The 21,081-nt window shown below is 47.5% G+C and overlaps 8 protein-coding genes across 10 annotated transcripts; 3 read left to right on the forward strand and 5 right to left on the reverse strand.

Moving 5' to 3' along the window:
• Positions 1 to 225: 225 nt before the first annotated feature.
• On the reverse strand, positions 226 to 3,471 carry BDCG_02044 (uncharacterized protein). The gene is made up of 2 exons (XM_045417597.1): positions 2,908 to 3,471; positions 226 to 2,788 (listed from the first exon to the last, which is right to left on the reverse strand). Exons 1-2 carry the CDS (start codon positions 3,409 to 3,411, stop codon positions 2,204 to 2,206), a joined length of 1,089 nt encoding a protein of 362 aa, XP_045274362.1. The 5' UTR covers positions 3,412 to 3,471; the 3' UTR covers positions 226 to 2,203.
• Positions 3,471 to 5,842, forward strand: BDCG_02045. Of its 2 annotated transcripts, XM_045417598.1 has the most exons (4): positions 3,471 to 3,854; positions 4,011 to 4,197; positions 4,269 to 4,824; positions 4,977 to 5,842. In XM_045417598.1, exons 1-3 carry the CDS (start codon positions 3,555 to 3,557, stop codon positions 4,556 to 4,558), a joined length of 777 nt encoding a protein of 258 aa, XP_045274363.1. In that variant the 5' UTR covers positions 3,471 to 3,554; the 3' UTR covers positions 4,559 to 4,824; positions 4,977 to 5,842. The 2 variants fall into 2 exon arrangements, with proteins under 2 accessions (XP_045274363.1, XP_045279895.1); XM_045417599.1 differs by lacking the exon at positions 4,977 to 5,842 and having other exon boundaries at positions 4,269 to 4,943.
• Positions 4,807 to 7,200, reverse strand: BDCG_02046. Of its 2 annotated transcripts, XM_045417600.1 has the most exons (5): positions 6,981 to 7,200; positions 6,426 to 6,922; positions 6,116 to 6,332; positions 5,639 to 6,033; positions 4,814 to 5,577 (listed from the first exon to the last, which is right to left on the reverse strand). In XM_045417600.1, exons 2-5 carry the CDS (start codon positions 6,684 to 6,686, stop codon positions 4,939 to 4,941), a joined length of 1,512 nt encoding a protein of 503 aa, XP_045279896.1. In that variant the 5' UTR covers positions 6,687 to 6,922; positions 6,981 to 7,200; the 3' UTR covers positions 4,814 to 4,938. The 2 variants fall into 2 exon arrangements, with proteins under 2 accessions (XP_045279897.1, XP_045279896.1); XM_045417601.1 differs by having other exon boundaries at positions 4,807 to 5,577; positions 6,426 to 7,101.
• Positions 7,201 to 7,953: 753 nt separating this feature from the next.
• BDCG_02047 (uncharacterized protein) lies at positions 7,954 to 9,547 on the forward strand (the record flags this gene model as incomplete). The annotated part of the gene is made up of 4 exons (XM_045417602.1): positions 7,954 to 8,136; positions 8,260 to 8,369; positions 8,873 to 9,077; positions 9,188 to 9,547. 4 exons carry the CDS (start codon positions 7,954 to 7,956, stop codon positions 9,545 to 9,547), a joined length of 858 nt encoding a protein of 285 aa, XP_045274364.1.
• Positions 9,548 to 10,670: 1,123 nt separating this feature from the next.
• Positions 10,671 to 13,103, reverse strand: BDCG_02048 (glucosamine-phosphate N-acetyltransferase). The gene is made up of 2 exons (XM_045417603.1): positions 12,106 to 13,103; positions 10,671 to 12,000 (listed from the first exon to the last, which is right to left on the reverse strand). Exons 1-2 carry the CDS (start codon positions 12,652 to 12,654, stop codon positions 11,899 to 11,901), a joined length of 651 nt encoding a protein of 216 aa, XP_045274365.1. The 5' UTR covers positions 12,655 to 13,103; the 3' UTR covers positions 10,671 to 11,898.
• A 1,090-nt stretch (positions 13,104 to 14,193) lies between these two features.
• On the forward strand, positions 14,194 to 14,403 carry BDCG_02049 (uncharacterized protein; the record flags this gene model as incomplete). Its single annotated transcript, XM_045417604.1, has 1 exon — positions 14,194 to 14,403. One exon carries the CDS (start codon positions 14,194 to 14,196, stop codon positions 14,401 to 14,403), a length of 210 nt encoding a protein of 69 aa, XP_045274366.1.
• A 188-nt stretch (positions 14,404 to 14,591) lies between these two features.
• On the reverse strand, positions 14,592 to 17,589 carry BDCG_02050 (fumarate hydratase, mitochondrial). The gene is made up of 6 exons (XM_045417605.1): positions 16,884 to 17,589; positions 16,728 to 16,766; positions 16,612 to 16,649; positions 16,409 to 16,524; positions 15,319 to 16,336; positions 14,592 to 15,255 (listed from the first exon to the last, which is right to left on the reverse strand). The coding sequence occupies exons 1-6, from the start codon at positions 17,184 to 17,186 to the stop codon at positions 15,069 to 15,071; spliced, it is 1,701 nt and encodes a 566-aa protein (XP_045274367.1). The 5' UTR covers positions 17,187 to 17,589; the 3' UTR covers positions 14,592 to 15,068.
• Positions 17,590 to 17,758: 169 nt separating this feature from the next.
• BDCG_02051 (esterase) lies at positions 17,759 to 20,230 on the reverse strand. Its single transcript, XM_045417606.1, has 4 exons — positions 19,626 to 20,230; positions 19,009 to 19,512; positions 18,569 to 18,883; positions 17,759 to 18,458 (listed from the first exon to the last, which is right to left on the reverse strand). The coding sequence occupies exons 1-4, from the start codon at positions 19,641 to 19,643 to the stop codon at positions 18,201 to 18,203; spliced, it is 1,095 nt and encodes a 364-aa protein (XP_045274368.1). The 5' UTR covers positions 19,644 to 20,230; the 3' UTR covers positions 17,759 to 18,200.
• Between the last annotated feature and the right edge of the window lie 851 nt (positions 20,231 to 21,081).

Genomic DNA, 21,081 nt, shown 5'->3' on the forward strand with positions numbered 1-21,081 from the left:
AGTTCACCCAGCGCGGAAACTAAACAGATAAGTTACTAATTATTTAAATGTGGTCGACCAACCGGCGGCTTATATAAAAAATCTTAACTAACTTAAAGAGTGCTAACTATCCCGGGTTGCTTTCCTTGGCAGGTCCAGAGTACTCCGTACAGTTTCACCCACAGAAGTTCTCAACCCATGTTCAATGAATTATCATTCTATCGGAAATTTTCTTTCCTTAAGGGGGGGGGGAGCAGTAAGGACCCCTCACGCAGCCAGGGTAGCGATTCCATCATTTCAAAAGCCCCTTTTTAGTTTATCAAAGTCCCTCTCTCCATGATGAAAAGCTGCAAAAATTTGTCGCCTAGCTACTTGCTAATCACGGCCCTTAAGGAGGATAATGTGTTTTGTGTCCAGCTGGGTCAGATCAACTGTGCAAATAGACAGTTCGATGAATAATATGACGGCCCCAGGCTTGCCAAAAGTTTACGAAAGAAGTGCAGATTCAGGGAGAACGTCTTCGAAGAATGCTGTTGAAGTGATTGATCCGCTTTATTTTGACTCTCAGAACCAGGCGATCATGCTGCTGCTGGAGCCCTCTGGACAAGTCCACTCTGGGATGCGCAAGTGGCATGACCATTGTTGACTGGGCCATTGTTGACTGGAGAGCTCCCGTTTCTGTGACCCGTTTCTGTGAGAGAGAATGCCATTTGGTCTGGAGACGATACGATACATATCTAATAAGGCTTATCTCTGTGCATGTTCACTGAAGAAGGCCTGCTCTGGATGTTAAATTGTGAAGAGTGGTATTTGGGACACTGCCTTGCCTCATGAGGAATGATTACTTCCACTGTACATATACTTTAGCCTCCTAGTGTTTCAATAATTGAATCTCGAACAACTGTTATATTCATTTTGTCCTGGGATATTTGTGAAAAGTAATTGACGAATAGGCCTGGGCTTAAATGATCGAAGGTGCCCTGCTTCTCTACCAAATAACCACCTCTCCTCTCCCCATAGAGGAGAAAAGAAAAATCTTTCTCCGATATTCATTGGTCGTTAGATACAACAGCCCAATAGTCCAAGTCGATTCTCAAACGAACCACCAATGCCCCGCTCCATAAAGCCGAGTGCCCACATACGCCAAACCGAGGAGAAGAGCTAGATCATTTACCAGTTGTGGATATTGGGGTGGTGGTTGTAGGGCTTCGGCACACTACGATATAGGCAGGGACGATTGAGAGGGAGTATGCGCGGAACAGGGAGAGAGAGAGAATGGGATGGAATTCTTTTCATGTCGTTTGCAAGGAACATCCCCAAAGATCAGCCGTCGACGTTGGATCCCTCCCTCCTTTGTCAATTAGTATGTAGGCTAGGGGATGGATGTTGGCTTAAAAAACCCATCGAGGACGAAAAGAGTAAGTTTCGCAAGAACCTGAAGAAGATGGGTGTCGCTATTGTGCTCTAAATGATACCCCTCTTGTTATTATATATCATAGACAATGTCTAACGAAATCAAAGAGCCCATTAAAGCAAGATGATCGGGAAGCTAAATGGAGATATATGGAGGTTTCTTCTAATTTCTTTGCCTGCGCTATATAAAAGAATAAGAAAGCCTCAATGCTATTGCATTTTTTATCTCAAGAGCGTGTGGATACATGGAGATATGGTCCCCCTTTATCACGCTTTATTTTTCGTTCTTCTTCCAAAGACATTGTCAATGACACAGAGACCTGAAACCCCGGTTGGTTCGCGGCCAAGAGCCCCAAGACCCTTCTTCAGTTAAGGCGCGGACAGGGTTGAGACTAAGGTGTTAGGACCGGGGGAGGAGAACGGGGCGCAGGGGTTTAGAGCAACTCCCAGGGCAAGGAAACCCCGAAGTCCGTACCGCAGGTAGCGGAAATAGAGAAAAAGCGAAAAACCCAGGGGAAGCCCGGGCGCAATATACAATATGGCGTAGATATATTATAGCAGGCCACCGGCGTGGCCTGGACATATGAATATCCAAAATTCTCCAGTCTGCTTTCGATCGTCCGGGTTTAGTGGCATGGCTTAAACTCACGGAGACTTGTTGGAGCCTGATCAACCCCGGCAATGCCAAGTAATAGTCGCAAAGGGTATCCAGGGCCCTCAGGCTCATCCTCCATGGAGAGGGCAGCAATTGGATCTCCCGCTTCGCATCCAAACCCTACAGATGAATAGTATCCTCAATTCAAACGATATGTCAAGTACGTTTCCCTCTTCCTCTTCCCCTTCCTCTGCCTCCACCTCTATCTCTTCCCCCCTTTCCGGGCCCTTGTATATCGGAAATATCCTTCTTGCTAAGCCGTAGCGTGCCCCCAGTAAATTTCCCAATAGAAGGGCCCCCAATGCCCCTCTCTCTGCGCATAGCACTGCCCCCACCGCTGCCACTTTGTTTTTTACCAACTGTAGAAAACGAAGGCTTCTCAAGGATAATCCCATTCTCCTTCGCTTCTCTCCGCCGCGCTTCTTCCTTCTTGCTCGCCTTCCCAATAATCCCTTTGCGGTGCGACATCGGCATTTTCGTCTGCGAGAATATTGATGATTTAGCTCCAGCAGATTGCATGCGGAGATCGATGGCGCGGTGCCGTTTGGCGCCGGTTGGGTTAAGGTCATCAGCGCTATCGAGTAGATGCGACTCCTTTAGAAGTCTCTGAAGCGCGAGGTCGTTTTTCAGGTTTTCAGCATCCATGGCTTGATCTTCGGTGGTAGCGCCTGCCGCTCCCGATGGCTTTGTTTTTGTTGTTGAGTTCCTTGCTGCTTGAGAGGAGGATGGGGGTTTTGAGGTCTGTAGGAATATATATTAGAACCTGTCTTACTTTTATCTCCTATCGGATTTTTTGCCCATGGAGACAAGGGTAAAAATTCTTCTTGAACGGAATGAGACTATAGTAAAGAAAAACCCACCATAAACGCTTTCCGGGCCTGTTTAGCTAAAATATCTTTCGTTGAGTTCCATGAAGTCGTGTGCTCAACTACCTCCGCAGATCGGTGCTTCTCGCCCGCAATATCACTATCACCTTCGTCTGAAAGGCCTTCCCACCCATCATCGTCGTCGTCTGCCTCTGCCGAAGAAGAATGTGAGGGCTCCTCGGGAGTAGTATATATCGGTTTCACAAGTGCTTCTACTGGGCCAAATCTAGCCTCGAAGAGCTTGCGGAGAATATCTTGTTTTTCCTCAGCCGACGGAGATAGGTTTTGGAGGTCGCTGTCCTCGTCGTCACGTATTTGTCTCGTCACGACGACGACGTCCCGCTTCCTTTTACCCAGCATTGTAATGTATTCCCACCAATTCGGGCCTGACTCGTGGTGTCGATTGAAAGTAAGTAATCGGAGTTGTATGAAAAATAGTCCGGGACGAAATCTGCAAATATTTTGCGCAAGACATAAGTTAAACTTATTTGTGGTCATCGTGCGGGTAAGTTTAAGTCACGTGCTTTATAAATCGATCTGCGGAAAGTTTCAACTCCGCGACAAGTTACATATAACACTCCTGCGACGGATTGAACGAATTTGCGGAATTGATCTATCTGGAAGAAAAGATAAAGAAGAGAATGACCCGTTTTCGCCCATGTATTGATTTGCATGCGGGCCAGGTCAAGCAGATCGTTGGCGGTACGTTGACCTCCACACCGGGGGAATTGAAGACGAACTACATATCCTCCCACCCGGCCGGATATTTCGCGAAGCTCTACAAGGAACATGGCTTGGCGGGCGGACATGTTGTGATGCTTGGAGGAGGCAATGAAGAGGCCGCAAGGGAAGCGCTGGCCGCCTGGCCTGGGGGGTTGCAAGTCGCCGGCGGCATTAATGACAAGAATGCACAATATTGGATAGAAGCTGGCGCCGAGAAGGTCTGTGTTAGTTTATCTACTTTCCTGTGCTTTGAATTTAATTTTGTGCATTCGGTGTTTTCATGATTAAATGTTATATTTTACCCACTATTGTTTGTTTTTCTATCACCAAGTTTGCTCGTGCAAAGTGGCTCATACCCTGCAAATGAGTAGTAGGTGGTTATTACATCCTACCTGTTTCCCGAGGGGCGGTTCTCTCTTGATCGATTACAGACGATACTCTCCGCACTTGGGAATGACAAGTCTAAGTTGGTACTAGACTTGAGTTGTCGGAAGAAGGGAGACTCTTGGTTCGTTGCCATGAATAAGTGGCAGAAGATAACGGAAATGGAGATCACGCAAGGTATATATATTTTTCCATCTAAATATATATAGAGGAACTCCTGTCGCGGTATTTACTGACTCGATTTGCAGAGACCATCGCAATGCTCGAACCATACTGCTCCGAATTCCTCATTCATGCTGCGGATGTGGAGGGCCTGCAGCAAGGAATTGACGAGGCGCTGGTGTCAAAATTGGCCGAATGGTGCACCATCCCAGTAACTTATGCCGGTGGCGGAAGGAATCTGGGAGACCTCGACCGTGTCAAGTCAAGTAGTGGAGGTAAAGTGGACTTGACGATTGGGAGCGCTCTAGATATATTTGGCGGCTCTGGGGTTACTTTTTCGGAATGCGTGGAGTGGAACAAGGCGAATGGAAGCTAGAAAATTTCGTACCGCCCTTAACGAGAAACGACCAAAATTCTAGAATTTGAAAACTTATTCACCGTATATTAGGGGCGCATGTAATTCAATAGCGATTGGAGATTCCATACGCAGTATGTCACCATTGCGAGCACATTCATCATTGATGGTCACAATCGGGGAGCTTTTAGCTAGGCTTAGCTGCAAGACAATGATCTCATCTTGTCAAGAAGAGCTATACTCAAGGAAATAACTGATGGGTCCGAGTGAGATCCAGAGCTACTTAAGTAAGTCTAGGCCCCCATGCGCGATCCTTGTAACAGGAGATTTATATTGTAGAAAGCAAGGAGGATAGTTTATATATATACAGAATATCAGTTAACCTCCTTTCTACACTTAATTTACGCAATTGGACCATAAAAGCTAAACATGCCTCTAGGGTCGAAAGCCCGTTTCAAAGATTTCAAGCGGTTCTGCCGCCATTTATCCGCCCCATACCAATCCTTAGGCGTCTCGTCGCCATAGGCGTAGTTAACATACGCATTCAAGCTACTTTGGCCACTTCCCTCGTGGAGGATCTGGCGAATCTTGTTGCCGAGTTTCATCGCTCGGTCATCCAGTTGTTTTCCGTTCGGCGTGTAGGTGAGGAGCGGTGCGGCGAGCAGGTTCTGGGAGCGGTAGGCAAAGGCCGAGGAACCATCCGGGATCGCTCTTACGGCCTGCATCGCATACCCTTCAAACATGAAGAGTGAGTTGCTGAAGGGGGTGCCGGGGCTGGTGGTGGCCTCGACGAACAGATCGTATACCCGTCGCTGCGCGGAGGGGTTGTATGATTTGAGATAGATGGGGAAGCGCGGGTTGGCGTTTCCGGTTATCTGGCAGGGCGTGTCGGAGAGTGAGATGCCTGTCCACCTAGCCAGGTCAAGATAAGTTCCTGGAGTGGACTCTTTGGAGATTGGCCCCAGGTCATGGAAAGGCTTAGTATATGCTGGGTTGACGGTGTCTACCCCTTCCTGGATGAGATACATGACGACGACCGGCTATCGAAGTTGATTAGATTTGTTATGACAGACCCCAAATTGGCATTTGGGGCACACGCACCTTATTCGGGTCAATTGTAGGATCGAAAAACCAGTAAGACCAGTTGACAAGATGAACGGGCATGGTCCCGTTTGTCAGCCACATCTCGTTGGCAAGCTCATAAACCGCCTCGACCTTATCGCCGCTAAAGATGATAGTCTCCAGCGCATAATTGCGGTGCTTGATATCGTAGATTTTGGAAACCACAGAGGTGACAATGCCAAAGTTGTGGCCGGCTCCGTTCATCGCCCAGAAGACATCGGAATTCTTGTCCACGGTGACCAAGCTGCCGTCGCCCTTGACGACTCTCATAGAAACGAACTGGTCCCCAATGAGACCATGATGGCCTTGGAGCCATCCGTGGCCACCTCCCAGGGCGGGACCCAGGTAGCTGACACATTCACAGGTTCCAGTCACTGCAATCGGAGCTTAGCTATCAGGACCGTTGTTGTATATATGACAGTCAGTCATATGCGGAATTGATCGATAGCTACTGACCTGCTTGTTTTCCAGCCGCCCACAACATGTCCGTGACCTTCTTGGACTGAGTTCCGCCGCCAATTGTGACCGTTTTCCCATCACCGGCTATTTTGATCCTGTTCAACTTCTTCAGATAGATCTCGATGCCATGGGTCATCTTTTTGAGAGTGGTGGATGCCCCATGACGGCCATTTACCGCGAGGAAGGGCAGGCGTTTGCAGTTTGCAAACTTGACCTGAGCCGCAGAGAGACGACGAGGAGTAAGCTGTCACATCCTTTCATCGCAGACACCTTTTTTGATTGAAAATGAAGAGAAATTGCTGCTTACCGTCTTGACAACATCATCTTCGGTGCCGGGAACAACAACAACGTTTGCCACGGGCACTGCCAGATTGGACCATCGTGCCACTGCGGCGTCGAACTCGTCCGACCCTGGTAGGTAGATCTCGGCGGTGGACGAGAGTGTGCGCCCGAGTTCAGTGAAATCCACTCTGCCACGAGCGTCAATGCTGGAGAAAGGGTTGCCCTGGCTTGCTACCGCAGTTGTCCATGCGACAAGCGCCGCAAGTGGAAGCTTGAGTCGAAACATCTATGGGGTATCTAAGTATCTATAGATATCTCGAGAGCGCGCGAAATGACAAGGAACGATAACAACAGCAGCAGCAGCAGTAACAGTAACAACAACAGAGAGTGACTGAGCTACCCCCTGTGCATAATGTGAAGAGAGAATTCCACCCTCTTAATTTTCTTTAAAAAGAAAAGGCGGGAAATTGCAGCCTGTCGCTTCTCGGCCATTCGTTGAGAGTGTTTCCCATCCCTGACAACCTATTTTCTTAGCATGGGATAACTCATTCTCCGTACAGGAATCTTCGGCTAGCCGAACCTAAAATGTTTCATCTTCTGCTCAGGAGAAGAAAATTGCTCAGTCCTTTCTTCGCTGTGCATCCGATTGTGAAGAGTTGCATATGTTCGCTTGCAACCCCCTGCTGGCTGTTGCATGAACCCAGGAAGTTTGCTGTTCCGTTCAGAGCTTGTCAAGGTTGCGGCTAGTGTCCGGGCCTTGCGCCTAGAACACATTCCCCGGGAAATCCACGGCAGGGGAGCTGCAACTAACTCCTTGTTGGCGTGAGGGTTGCAGCTACGGGAGGGCCAAGTTGATCCGTTCATAGCCCACTTGAGGGATGATGGATTGATCGATCGCCTTACGATCGCCTTACTCTGCACCTTTTACAGCAGGCAGGTCGTTCAGCACGCGTTAAGCGACCCATGCTATTCAGCAAGTATGATAAAATCATAACTTTGGCCTATGAACATCTACGAATATAGAGTCCGGAACTTAGGCTAGCCTACTGAAAAGATACTAACATACCATGCCATGTTGTCAAGTAAAATTTCCTGGCTCGTGTTGAGGGCTCGTCAAATATGCCATGACTGAAATGGCTAAGCGACGGGCACTCCTAAAAAATTCACCACCGATTGCCTCTACTCAAGTGTATCTCGGAGTGCCGGTCGCCATCTGAATAATGGCTGCTTTTGCGGAATCTTTCCGGCGTAACTTTCTCGGACAGCCACTGGGACTTCTGGAACACGCCTCCTCTCTCCTCTCCGCGATCCTCGTACTCCAGCACCACTACACCAGGGGTCACTTCTCCCCGGGGTAGAGAGAGGAAACTTGGGTATATTTCTCTCAGTGGATTGGACCCTGTTTAATGGAATCAACATACACATAAACACACAGAGGTATAATAAGCAGTACACCGCACTCGTTCATGAATCGTCGTACAATCGCCTCGCGCTACCCGACGGGTCTTGACTCACTCTACCAACCCGATCATCGTCTTTCCTTTTTTAATCTAATGTCCGACTCCGAAGCGGCAGCCGCAACGGCTGTAGCAGCGACCGTTCGCGAATTCAATGTTGAGCTATGGACACAGTATGGATTCGGCGTCCTCATAACTGCTCTCAGGTCATATGCTCGAGTGAACACCGTAGGTTTCACAGACCTTCGGGTAGATGACTACCTCATCTGGTTTGCCATAGTACGCCGTTCCCTTGGGAGACTCCTGGGTGCCATTTATCCTTCCCTCAGAACAAAACCTTCATCGCCCTTACCATTGCTGACCCAAACCCTCAAACTTCTACATTTATTATACTCTGCCCAGTTCACGCTGGCATTCTTCGCCGTCAATCATGGCCAGGGTCTTGCCAACAATGGTATGACAGATGCCGCGCGAGCTGCTCTGGATCCGGACTCTGAGGAATACCGACTCAGGTACACGCTCTCTTGTGGTAGATGGGGAAGCGCATAGTCCATGGCTAATTTATGCGACCTCAACTCTCTGAGGGTGTTCGGTTCTAAAATTCAAGTGATAGGCTGGACCTGTTACTCGTTCTTGATTTGCATGCTCAAGATGTCAATGCTTGTTTTCTACACGCGGCTCATGGTATGTATGTCTGTTTGGACAACGGCACCCTCGTCTGGCCCCCGTAAATTTTCACCGGAAGCCTTTTATGTTAATTGAATGAATGTTTGACAGGAGGGCCTTAGCAGGTATTTCAGCATTCGGATCTGGTTCGGGATTGGGCTCGTTGCTACAACTTTTCTCGCATCAGTTATAACAATTTATGCAGCATGTCGCCCGGTCTCTAAGTACTGGCAGGCAGATCAATCCAGATCCTGGTAGTAGGTTCCCTTATTGTTTTTTGTCTCTTTTGTTCCGTCTTGCCTCTGTGTGTTGCCCCGACGCCTGCTCACTGTCTTTGCTCGTTAGACAGGTGCCAGGGTGCTGTGAGCAGGCCAATTGTCTTCGTGACGTACATCGCAAGCGTGCTCACCGATATCTACCTCATTATGATACCCCTTCCAATGCTTTGGGGTACAAGGCTAAAATTAGCAAAGAAGATTGGCGCCACCATCGTGCTCGGTGCGGGAGTGTTTGTCCTCGTTTGTGCTACTTTGAAGACTATCTTCGTGGAAGTGGTAGGTTGACTCAACCCTGTAGCGGATCCGCCCCCTATGTCCATTTTTAGATCAAAGTCAGGACAATCGATTCTTTTTTTTTTTTCAACTAACTTCACCCTTACTTACAGGATCCCATCCACGGCGCAGAGCTTGCTGGGAGATGGGGTACGCGAGAAGCCTTCGTCTCAGTCGTCACCACAAACCTCCCCATGATGCTCCCCCTTGTCAGGATGTGGCTCAAGCCGCTATTGGGTAGCGCAATCTTCTCGTCTCACATGCCATACAAACATCCAACTGGCTTCCGAACCATCGGCGGCGGCGATGGATATAATAAGAACAACTCCCACAAGTCTTCTAGTAATAAACGTCGTGGACAAAAGGCTAGCTCTAACAACCAACATGCAACGAGCGGCACCATACCACTCACCGAGAGCGAGGAGCAGATTTTTCAGGATGTAAAGTTGCAGAATTTGAGAGTTTCTGCGTAGCCGCAGGCGGCGACGGCCGCGCCTCAGCAACAACTACAACCACAGGATATAGTTGTTTCTACGGAGTTTCACGTTACTGAGAAGAGAGCTGGGCGTAATGCCATACGCAGCCACGAATCCTTTTAGCTGTATATATGATTAATTTTGTCTTGAGCGAATTTATACTCTGATTAGTTAACAAAAAGAAAACAAGAAAACTGAAAGCTAGCAAGCGCTGCGTTTCATTCATTCATTTATTTTTTCTGATTTTTAACGAGCTTTTCAAAGAAACCCTTGCTCGTTCTAGCACCTGAAACAACAGCTACATAACTACAACAATTCAACACGTTGGGAGTTTCTTGTCGTTGTATCCGGCAGGGCAGAGTAGTTGGCCTAGTGTAGCCCCCAGTTCCCAGTTAATCCGGTAGCGTCTTAGCAAATTCCCTTCCTTCTCGGCTCCCAAGAGCTATATAGATGTAACTATACTCCGTACTGTGTATGTATATTGTCGGGCCGCTCCGTCTCCTTTCATGTGATTTCCACCATGTAAAAGCATCCTTGAAGCTAGCTATGCAGTTAGTGATCTCTTGGATCGGAATCAAGCTTACTACATATCATACCTCTGTCAAATATAATAATGTAGATTAGATTCCCTTTGTCGAACTTATAACTGACCAGGGAAGCCAGCAAAGAAGGCGAGAGGGGGCGCAGCAAATCGAGCTCCTCTATATTGTGCGGATACCACTGGGCCCCTGGCATGCTCTCCCTTAGCAAATTATTCAATAGTTAGTTAACTAAACTATGCTTTAGATAATCCCTTCCTGTTCTCGTTCCTAGTATGTACTTGTATGTACAGTAGTGTCCAAGAAGTCAGCATACTAGGGGCTCGGTGCTGAGCATTCTCTCATATATCTCTCTTCTTGATTTCTCAACCACTCAACATCCACCCTATGGGCTAAAATATGTCTTTCAAATCAAGAACATTTGCATAAAGAGCATTCTTCAGCTATTATCAATACTATTTTAAGTCTTCATGAGCAGGAATATTCATTTCTATCTATTACTCAGACTTTGAAACTACTCTGTCTGTTCTACCATATTCTTTATATTTTTTATAGATTGAGTACTACTGATACTAATACTGATATTACTCAATTTCATCCTCAATTTCATCATTAACTCTATTTTTATCTCTTATATAAATTACACTAATAAGGTGCGCGACTGTGAGTGAAGGCCAACTTACCAGCTTCCAGTTCCCAGCTTGGTCGGCAGGTTAATGGTGCTTTTACTTGCGGGACAGCGCAAGCCCCTGACAATCTGCCATCCCCCTCTTAACTACCCCTTGATCGTCTAGTTACCTTTTCGTGCATACTCATGGCGTTGAACAAGAGAAAGTAAAAGGGAGAGAAGGAGGAAAAATCAAAAGAATTAAACTTGCACACCATCTATACCATCTATGTATATCTGCATGTATGTACAGTACAGTACGTGTATAATGTATGATGTATCCTAGGTATCATTTGGAATGTCGCCATTCCCGTCCCACATCTAGCAACCAAAAGACAAGAAACCCAAAAAAAAAAAAAAAAAAAAAAAAAAAAAGAAGAGAAAGCCTTTCTTTCCTTCCTCCCAATTAAAACATAAAATATAGTAGGTAATATAAAACAAAACAAACGTCGATCGCTTTCTAAACCACGCAAAACCCAAACTGGAAAAAAAAAAAAAAAAAAGGAAAGGAAAGGAAAAGGAAAAGGAAAAGGAAAAGGAAAACCCTTACATCCCAACCCATCCACAGCCCAGTCCAATCTAATAAAATAGAATCTCAGCCAATCCAACACCTGCCTGTTATTATTAACGGACGCTGGCTGCGGTGTGTGTGTCTGTGTGTGTGTGTATTGTGGTGCTGTATATTATCATACACGCCCTGAACTATTTCATTTTGATATTCCGCCGCTGGGTGGGTTCATAGTGAGACGGGAAACCGGGGGTAGTAAATATTTATGAACTTTCTCCAGTAAAATCGGTGATAAATATAGGTGATCCCCTTCCACTCCTTACGCTGTTTCGTTGGGTAAGGCCTGTTTTTCTTCTCTTTTTTTTTCCTTTTTTTTTTTTTTCTTCTTTCCCCTTCCCGGACGAGAGAGCGCTGTGGGACGAGAAACGCCGAAGGTTTTTGTCTTGTGGATTTTGCGATTAGAGTTTCCCCATTTTGACTGATCCATTGCGGCAGAGGAAGAGAGGCTTGGAGGAGGGATTGGAACGGCAAGAGGGAGGGAGGTGTTTTGTGATGTGCGCGTTATGAGTCGGGGTGTATTTATTAATTATATTCTTTCGGAAAGAGGGGGCGTGAAAAATTTCTTTTAATTTTTCTACTCAGGTCGGTTATAGTAATGGGCCATTTCGAGGCCGGCGCGCTTGAAGCCGCACTTCAGATAGAAACCTTCATTGGCTTCTGAGCAATCGAGGATACTCTGTAGGAATGAGAGAATTAGTGAGGGGGTTCACATTTTAGCGGGAAACGATATGCAAAAATGTAAAAATAAATGCCAGCTGGGAAAGGGGAAAAATAAACACACCTTATAACACCCAACCTTCTGCGCCACATAATCCAACGCCTGAATCATCCTCAAGCCCAGCTTCTTCCCCTGCTGCCCCATCTCCACTGCAATATCCTCCACATGCCCCACCATGCCTAGCGAATGAATAAACTTGCGCTCGACAATCAGACTGCCGGTGCTCACCACCCTCCCAGACCCATCGCAGATGACCAGCAGGAAATACTCCCCGTTCCGCTTCGCCATCCAGTCATACCGCTCGTTCCACTGCTCGACGGTGAAGTCGCCGACGGTGGTCAGGACACGGAGCACGTCGAGGTAGCCGGAGAAGTAGTCTGAGCGCTGGAGGGGCCGGATTGTGTAGTTTTCTGGTAGTTGTTCTTGGACTGCTGGGGAGATGTAAGAGGGGCAGAAGAGGGGGGTGTTGTCGTCGTCGTCTGCGGTTGAGTGGGAGGAGGAGGCTGGAGGCGTGGGCATGGGTGCTGGGGAGGTGATGTGGGTGGTATTGCTGGTGCCATTGGCCGCTGTTGTCGTTGTGGTTGGCAGCTGGGAGGATTGAGTGGTGGCCATTGTTTCAATCAAGAGGGGATGAGTCCTTGTTGGCCTGCCGGGGTAGAGACAGAGAGATCGTACTGAGGTAGATAGCTCCGTGCGTTCTTCTTTCCTTTCCTCTGCTATTTTCGTTGATGTGTTGATGTGTAGATGTGTTGATGTGAAGATATGCAGGTCGGTTTGCAGCTTAAGCTAGTTGCAGAAGTTGGGGCGTGGTTGCGTGAGGACACGGATGAAAAACTGGGAAGGTGAATACAATGACACGCGTTAGAATTTAAGTTATGAAAGGACCAGTGTACCTGAGAGCGTTTACAGCACAATTGAATTCAATGCAATATTCCGAAGTTTGATATCGAATTGGACAGAATTGCTTATTGTGGGAACGGATATATTTTATGTCGACGTCTCCTTGCTCTGGCCGGGGCGCAGTCGGCGTGATGTCTCATCAGCCTCCAGGTGGAGCTGCATCGGGTCTAGCGTGCGGCTTGTGCTTCTTTTCTAAACCTTCAATTACAATTGCTTCGCTCTTAATGTAAAATATAAACTTAAAAAACTTCTTCTGATTAATATAATTAATTTTAAATTATATTTGATTTTTAATCTGTTATTTATACACTGTTTTCAGAAAAAGCAGTTAATATTCAATAATTAAAGAAGATGAGATAATGTAAATATACAGAGAAGATTTTTAGGCGCCCTCCACATCCGGCCTAGCGTCACCCGTTCAGGTCGGTCGGGCGTGGCCCGATTCGGTTTGGCGGCTCTCGCGGCTGTGGCATGGCGTTACCCCCGTCGCCGCAACAATATAAGATGCTCCCCTTTTCCTCTTGTGAGCATCCGGGGATGTGGAACTGGAGTACAGTAGGCAGGCTACCTAGGTAGAACCCCTCAGGGCGGTGTGCCATACACTAGTAAGCAATTAGTAATCTTGGGCCGCACTCCTTTATCTGCATGAGCTATCCCATTCCAACATTCCAACAATTTATAGACTCAGTCAACATCAAAGTTTCTTTCGTTAATATCAAATCTGATGTATTATACATAATGCCTCTCAATTTACGATCGCCAAGCTGCGTGGCGATACAAGCAGCTCACCTAGCTGCCTGCTTGTCTGCAGTGACTGAGAAACTTATTCAGAAAAACATTCAAGTTGTTGAGTATGGTATGAGGGGACCTTAAACCGGTGATTCGGGTATCCCGTGGTACTGAATGTAAGCTAAATGCATCTTGATTAATCCCAAATACCGGTCACTGACTTAAGTAATAGATGTTTGCATGGGGTGTGCCAGACTCTAATCTATCTGAAGTGTGCGATCTCCTCATTACTCACGGCTTTGAACCTGGCGGAATCTTAAAGTGACATACTCGATTGGGGGATTGATGTTTCTATGTGGCTCAACCAGAGCACATCTGGTACCTCTCTCATTTCTACATCTTGCCTTAGATGACTTTCAAGAGGTCATTTCATCTGTCAACTTGAGATACAAAACCCTAATTCCAAAGATACGGCCATGTCTTATTTCTTTAATCAGCAGGCTTGTGGCTCTACCAACTGGGATGCATCGAAATCCAATTGAACATGATTTGGTTGTTTTTCTTGACCAAGTTATCTTCCCCAGACTACCAGAAGGTGAAGATGAGGAGCATGAGCCAGAGGAACACTTTCAACAACGGGTTGAGCAGGCGCTATCTTATGTCCATGGGTGGGATTGGAAGCGAGAGGAACTGAAGTACCTTGAGATTGTTGGGAAACTTATTCGATTCTAGCCAGATTTTGAAAATAACGGAATGCAAATGATAATGATGAAAATATATGTAATAGGTAGTGGCAAGGAGGTGGTGGCATGTAACAGAATAGCGGTTATGAGCCCGTCACAACCAGAGAAAAGGTCTAGATATTATTTTATTCAATACTTTTACAGTCTTGCCATTAAACTATAGATAAAATAAAAACATATAACATCATAGCTCGCATGGTTTATGATTATGGAGAAGGATTCTGTAAAGCATTCTCATTCACTAGCAACTTGGATGAAGCCAAAATGCAGCAGGGGCAGCAGAGCGCGACATCAATACGCCCTGATTAGTTACTTTGACAAACAGGAAGTGACAGTTTTACATCGCTTGATCCGACTCGAAGAAATCGGGGGCTATAAAATATGTCGAGTTAAAACTGGCTATTACCTCTTGCCATCCTGTTGGGTGTACGCCTAAAGCCGGATACTGGAGCTGGTAACGTGCTGGTTTATTATTCTTTCATTCCCCCTAATATTCACAGTTTCCATCATCGCTACATGCTCACACTTTCACTATTCTGCTTGTTGACTGGCTCTGCCTGCTCAATCTGCCCTACTATATATACTTCTACATCATATCCTGACTTCAGGCAACTACGAACTAACCTTGCCATGAACAGAAAGTTTTATGAGCACCTACTTTCTCTCCTTGGGGCTAATCATCAGCTCAGGGCGGACATGGGTATCAAATTCCTCCTCAGTGAGAGCCTTCAGCTCCATAGCGCTCTGCTTCAGCGTCAATCCCTTCTTGTGTGCATTCTTGGCAACTGCGGAAGCCATGTCGTATCCGATCACCGGGTTCAGGCAGGTGACAAGCATCAGACTGTGGAAGTAAATTATGTCAGCCACCAATTTCCAGGAATCAACCGCCTTGGGAGAGAGTTACCTTTCATGCAACAGGGCTGAAATCCGCTTCTCATCCGCCTCAATCCCCACAACCAAGTTCTTCTCAAAGGAGCGCATTCCGTCACCCAGGATGCGGATGCTATGCAGCAGATTGTTGATCATGACGGGCTTGAAAACATTGAGCTCGAACTGGCCGCTCATGCCCCCCACCGTCGCCGCTACATGGTTACCCATCACCTGTGCGCAGATCATCGTCAACGCCTCGCACTGGGTCGGGTTGACCTTGCCAGGCATGATCGAGGAGCCGGGTTCGTTTTCCGGCAGCATGAGTTCACCCAGGCCGCAGCGGGGGCCTGAGCCTAGGAAGCGGATGTCCTGCGCGATCTTGAAGAGGGAGCAGGCGAGGGTGTTGAGGGCACCTGAGGCCTCGACGATAGCGTCGTGGGCGGCGAGCACTTCGAATTTGTTAGGGGCTGTCTTGAATTCCGTGCCGGTCATCTTGGTAACTTCCTCTGCGATGGCCTCGTCGAAACCCTTGAAGGTGTTCAGGCCGGTGCCAACCGCAGTGCCCCCCTGTGCGAGATATCGAAGGTGTGGGATGGAATTTTGAACGCGCTCAATTCCCCGGTCAAGCTGGCCGACGTAGCCGGAAAACTCCTGACCCAGCGTGAGAGGGGTGGCGTCCTGCAGGTGGGTTCGTCCGATTTTGATGATCTTGTCGAACTGCTCGACTTTTTGTTGGAGGGCGTTGCGCAGGCTGGTGAGGGATGGAAGCAGAGTTCCCTCGAGTTCCAGAACAGCAGCAATATGCATAACGGTGGGGAAGGTGTCGTTGGATGAGGCGGACATGTTGACATGGTCGTTGGGGTGGACGGGTTTCTTGGTGCCCATGGTGCCGCCCAAGATCTCGATGGCGCGGTTCGAAATGACCTCATTGGAATTCATATTGGACTGGGTTCCAGAGCCGGTTTGCCAAACAACAAGAGGGAAATGATCGATAAGCTTAAGCGATGCAACTTCTGCAGCAGCCTGTTGGATCGCCTTGCCAATAGTAGGATCTTCAACGGAGAAAGAGCAAAGAAAAAAAATTAGTTGGAGGATAATCGGTTGAAATAATAGGAGTTATTCACCAAGTCCATATCTCATATTCACAGTCGCAGCAGCACCCTTAAGGATTCCGAAAGCCCGTACGATGGGAGGTGGCATACGGTCTCGCGGTTGGTTGATATCGAAATTGGTCAGAGACCTACACAATTCCCCCACCAGCGGCGTCAATTTACATCGTGCTTGTTAAGTCGTAAATGCTTTTTCGGGATGTTTCTGGCATGCCTACCGTTGAGTTTGGGCTCCCCAGTATTTATCCGCGGGGACCTATACACAACCTGGAGTAAGGAACTAAACACCTAACTAAACGCCCTTCCAAGTACGACAGCTGCAGCGCATCCTTACCTGGATTTCGCCAAAGGCATCGGTTTCAGTTCTCGAAGCCTAAAAAAATATCAAAGCAAAAACAGACCCGTCAGAAACCAATCCAAACACATTGAACCTTTCCCCCCCTCCACTGCGGAAGAAACGAGAGAAAAGAAAAAAAGGCAAACGCCGCACCATCAGAGCGCCCGTAGTAGCAAACCCTCTCTTTCCCAAAGTCTCAGAAATGTTCTTATAAACAACCGCACGATCCAGATAGTGTGTTCGCCTGTGAATCCGCGCTGGTAAAGAAGATAAGCCGCTTATCGATCTACGCGCATTGGACCGCGATGCAATAAGAGTGGACAGAGGAGATGATCTCGCAACAGAAGAAAATAATATAGATGATTGTGCCGATCGAGATACGTGGGAGAGAGTTGACAAAGACCGCACAGCGGCAGAGGCGGTGGAAGTGGCGGCGTTGGAGGGTATTAGCACCATGATGATGGATGATGATGTCGCTGGTCTTAGCGGCGGGGGGCGGACGGGTTGCGGCCGTTTGTGCTTGCGGCAGGGAAATGTCGGGACAGGAACAGCCAGCAAGCAGCAAAGTTTGAAACTGGCGGAGAAATCTTGGAAAAGTTGGAGGGGAAAAGAAAGCAAATATGAAAATCTAAAAAGAAAGGGATTGGCTCAATTGCGCAGGGAAAAAACGATCTGCTTTTGTCTATAATAATATACAGCCTCTATAATAAAGATAGAGAGGAAAAAAGGGAAAGAAAGAGAGAAAAAGAAAGAGAGGGAAAAAAAATAAAAAAAATGAAGATTTGAAGATTTGACGATTCGCTGGGTTTGGACAAGTCGCCGGTACGGTACGGTAACTACTGCGTATCACCCGGTTTCCTCCGGTAACCCGCTTAACCGTATCCAGCTCGTCGGTCAGCAGATTTTGCAGACAGCAGAGCCCACAGATACGTTTCCGTACGGTAAGAGTCCGGCAATGGCGTATTGTGCCGAGATTGGAGCTAGGCCGGATCGGGGATGGTCGGTTTTATGTAGATATTGAAATCTTTATCAGTTTTGTCTTGTTGCTTCAATCAATTGCTGTTGAAAACTACCCGTACATTGTCTGTCCACGGGTACAATGTACCGCATGGATGGACATGAATGTTGTGTGAAAGCATTCATGACAAAGTGAATCTTTTAACTCCCGTTGTTTAGCTCTGAGCAGTGTCCAACAACAGTGGGCGTCTGGTTAGGAGGGTTCCAGGGGGTTTCGTTTCTCTAAGCTAAAGATGGACGAACAATCTACGAGTAGCCAGTTTTATATTTGAGTCTCCTCATAGATTCAAGGCAGGCCAGACAAGTATACAATACCAGAGTATTGAAGGATGCCAATCAGCAAAAACTGGAATAAATTAACTAAACCAGGCTCAATTTAAACTGCAATTGCGCGCTCATCATCTATACTCCACACAAACGGACCATCTTCTACTATCTTCCAGCCAATTCTTTTCACCCCCCCAGAGCCTTTCCCAGCGCCTCGATGCTCTTCTTATTGAACATCTTCCCTGTATCCAGGATCTCATCCAGATGGGAAAAGGTGTGCGGCACCCCCGGAGCTCGAATAACCTCCACCTCGACCCCGGCGGCCTTGAGCTTTGCCGCATATGCCTCCCCTTCATCCCGTAGCGGGTCCATCTCCGCCGTCCAGGCGAGCGCAGGTGCGAGGCCGGAGAAGTTGGGCGCAAATATCGGGGAGATTTTCCAGTCCTGAGATTAGGTTTTAAGTTAACATAAAACGAAAACAGAGTTGTTTGCGTTTTAGCGACGGCAATGTCAATGTGGCAAAAAGTACTTGTTAAAAACAAAAATGTACATACATCCGCTGATTTCTCCGGCCGAGGGACACCCAGGAAATGCTTGTGGAAGAATGCCATTCGCGCGGCTGGCAATGCGGCGGTGAATTCCATCTCGCGGTATGATTCATACGGCGTGTTTTCGCGGTCGAATTTGCCCTCTGGCGTGAAGGAGCTGTGCATATCTGTTACGGGGACAATAAGGAGTTGGAACGCGAGTGGATAGCCATTGTCACGGCACATGTGAGAGATGACGGCACTGAGATGTCCGCCTGCTGAAGCACCGCCCACTCCCATCCGGTTGATATCGATATTCAGTTCCTCGGCTTTGGAACGGACCTACGGGGAGCACAGTAGAGTGATATATGATTAGCTTCTACATGTGAGGGGTTTTCCCCAACATGCCATGCCATATATACACATATGGTGGATGGCGGGAGCAAGAATGAAATATATGTACACACCCAATTAAACGCCGCCCAGCAATCCTCAATACCAGTCGGATACCTAAACTCCGGCGCAAGCCGATAATCCACATCAACGGCCACAACATCCCCCTTCAAGTCATGCACGACGCGTTTGCAAAAATCGTGGTCCGCCGGCAACCCGCCAAACACCCACCCGCCGCCGTGGAAATTGACGTACGCGCCCCTCTTCTTGGGCTTGCCGTCGCTGCCCAACACAGGCTCGAGCTCGAAGATGCGCAGGGTGATCTTGCCGCCCTTGACGGGGCATTTATGCTCGGAGATCTTATGCACGTCCGGGCCCGCGGCGCGGCCGTAGGAGATTAGGTATTTGGTTGGGTCGGCGCGGAAGTCCTCGATGGGGACTTGGTGAGTGTGGAAGCGGCCGACGTTGTGGCGGTTGTAGTGCTCCACGTAGACGGGGTCGAAGCGGGGGAGGAGATTGGGGGGGATGCTGTTTAGGAGGGGTTGGTGGATGACGACTGGTTTGAGGTCGTGGAGGGACTGGAGAGCGGCAGGTAGGTGAGTGGATGGAAATTGGTTGGTGGTAGGTGTCATGCTTTTTTATTTTGGTTTGGATGGGATGGGTGGGGAGTGAGGGGTATAGGATTACTTACCTTGTTATCTTCCGTCATGGCGAGCTTGGAGATGGTTATACTCTTGGATACTTCAAGGGAAGGATAACAACAAACGATACAGATATAGTTCTATAGCTGTTCGATGCAGTGTTGCAATTTGAATCATGAGGAAAGATACCCGGTACCAAGAAGGAAAAATCTGGAGAAACGGGAACTATATAACAATAACCCTCTCCCATCTATATAAGTTATCTTCAGCCGTAGGATTTGCGCCGCTCCTATACTCACTCCACTACGTCCACTTTTGAAAGCAGCCACCCCTCAGTTAATCAACATCAAAATGCAAACGGGGGGTTCATATAACTTTGAATGCGCCAATATAGGTCTCGTGGCTCGGATTAACAGTGCTTTGACTATGGAGAACTGCCAATTCTATCAACATCTCCATCGTAAATGAACTCCTCCCCCCCCACGTTTTTGCTTTCGGCAATGCATCAGGCAAAAGCGGATTCAACCCCGCAGCGGCTCTTTGGCCGAACGAATCATCCGCCACATTTTGTACTGTATTGTATGTACATACAAGTACTAAGGCCTGCATCAGTGTATATCGTCCCTCGTGGATAAAAGTTGAGTTACCGCCCAATGAACAAGTATATAACGTACAGTACAGTACATATGTCGCGACCTGGCAGCAAGATTTGCAAAAATTCCGATAAATAACCGAGGCCTTTTGTTCCACTATATTGTGAAGTGTTCAGTGGATTCTATGCTTTTCTTTTTATGCCCTTTTGCTTTCTTTATTTTTTGTGTAAATATTGTAGCCGGGACGCCACAGGGGACGAATCGAATCTATATACTCGACTGCGGGTAAAGAAGCGCCCCTATCCAGGGTACTGGGATCTAACAAAGGCTTAGGCTTATTACAGTTCGTTCATTGTGCCGGGCTGGCCTGAGAGCATCGAATGCGCAGCATAATGCAAACGAACTCGTGGCAGAATGGCTGCTTTTGGAGACTTTAGGTTGAACAAGGGAATCCATACTTCAAAATTGGTCTTCTAACGGTCGTTTATCACGGTCTGGACTAGGGTTGGCCAGGGCATGATTTGCATAATCCAATATCCATCATGTTTTGGATATTTCAGTGCCAATTTTTGAACATGGCACATATATTTGCGGGGGGGGCCATCGCGGCTGGGCTCTTAGATGCTAGCAAAACCCCTTGTGGTGGTTATCATCATTGCGCGGAGTATACTCCGTATAGTTTACTCGTGATATCAGTTTTTGCCTTTTCCGCAACACAACATTCAAAATCATTATTATTGGCCGGCACTTGCATTTCGAAAACTATATCTAAGCCCGGTAACTTAACTAGTTAGTAAAGCAAGCCAGAGCGGGAAAGCATAACTATCACTTAAAATAGACGCCGGTCTTTTTGAAACTGTGGCTTTTGTTACTATCCCCAGTAGTTAGTTACATCACAATTAGTTATATGAGG

This window comes from Blastomyces dermatitidis (genome assembly GCF_000003525.1).
Source record: "Blastomyces dermatitidis ER-3 genomic scaffold supercont1.2, whole genome shotgun sequence".
NCBI lineage: Eukaryota > Fungi > Ascomycota > Eurotiomycetes > Onygenales > Ajellomycetaceae > Blastomyces > Blastomyces dermatitidis.

Bases quoted from the DNA above. Each gene is read 5' to 3' on its own strand.
- BDCG_02044 (XM_045417597.1), bottom strand. From the start codon at position 3,411: ATGACCACAAATAAGTTTAACTTATGTCTTGCGCAAAATATTTGCAGA. The intron at 2,789-2,907 runs GTGGGTTTTTCT...ATATTCCTACAG, and splicing joins AGGCCCGGAAAGCGTTTATG to ACCTCAAAACCCCCATCCTC.
- BDCG_02045 (XM_045417598.1), top strand. From the start codon at position 3,555: ATGACCCGTTTTCGCCCATGTATTGATTTGCATGCGGGCCAGGTCAAG. The intron at 3,855-4,010 runs GTCTGTGTTAGT...AATGAGTAGTAG, and splicing joins TAGAAGCTGGCGCCGAGAAG to GTGGTTATTACATCCTACCT. The intron at 4,198-4,268 runs GTATATATATTT...CTCGATTTGCAG, and splicing joins GGAAATGGAGATCACGCAAG to AGACCATCGCAATGCTCGAA.
- BDCG_02046 (XM_045417601.1), bottom strand. From the start codon at position 6,686: ATGTTTCGACTCAAGCTTCCACTTGCGGCGCTTGTCGCATGGACAACT. The intron at 6,333-6,425 runs GTAAGCAGCAAT...TCTGCGGCTCAG, and splicing joins AAGATGATGTTGTCAAGACG to GTCAAGTTTGCAAACTGCAA. The intron at 6,034-6,115 runs GTCAGTAGCTAT...CTCCGATTGCAG, and splicing joins GGCGGCTGGAAAACAAGCAG to TGACTGGAACCTGTGAATGT.
- BDCG_02048 (XM_045417603.1), bottom strand. From the start codon at position 12,654: ATGGCCACCACTCAATCCTCCCAGCTGCCAACCACAACGACAACAGCG. The intron at 12,001-12,105 runs GTGTGTTTATTT...TCATTCCTACAG, and splicing joins AGAAGGTTGGGTGTTATAAG to AGTATCCTCGATTGCTCAGA.
- BDCG_02050 (XM_045417605.1), bottom strand. From the start codon at position 17,186: ATGGTGCTAATACCCTCCAACGCCGCCACTTCCACCGCCTCTGCCGCT. The intron at 16,650-16,727 runs GTAAGGATGCGC...GGTTGTGTATAG, and splicing joins ATGCCTTTGGCGAAATCCAG to GTCCCCGCGGATAAATACTG. The intron at 15,256-15,318 runs GTAACTCTCTCC...TTACTTCCACAG, and splicing joins TCAGCCCTGTTGCATGAAAG to TCTGATGCTTGTCACCTGCC.
- BDCG_02051 (XM_045417606.1), bottom strand. The intron at 18,884-19,008 runs GTGTGTACATAT...TGCTCCCCGTAG, and splicing joins GCTGGGCGGCGTTTAATTGG to GTCCGTTCCAAAGCCGAGGA. The intron at 18,459-18,568 runs GTATGTACATTT...ACCTAATCTCAG, and splicing joins GGCCGGAGAAATCAGCGGAT to GACTGGAAAATCTCCCCGAT.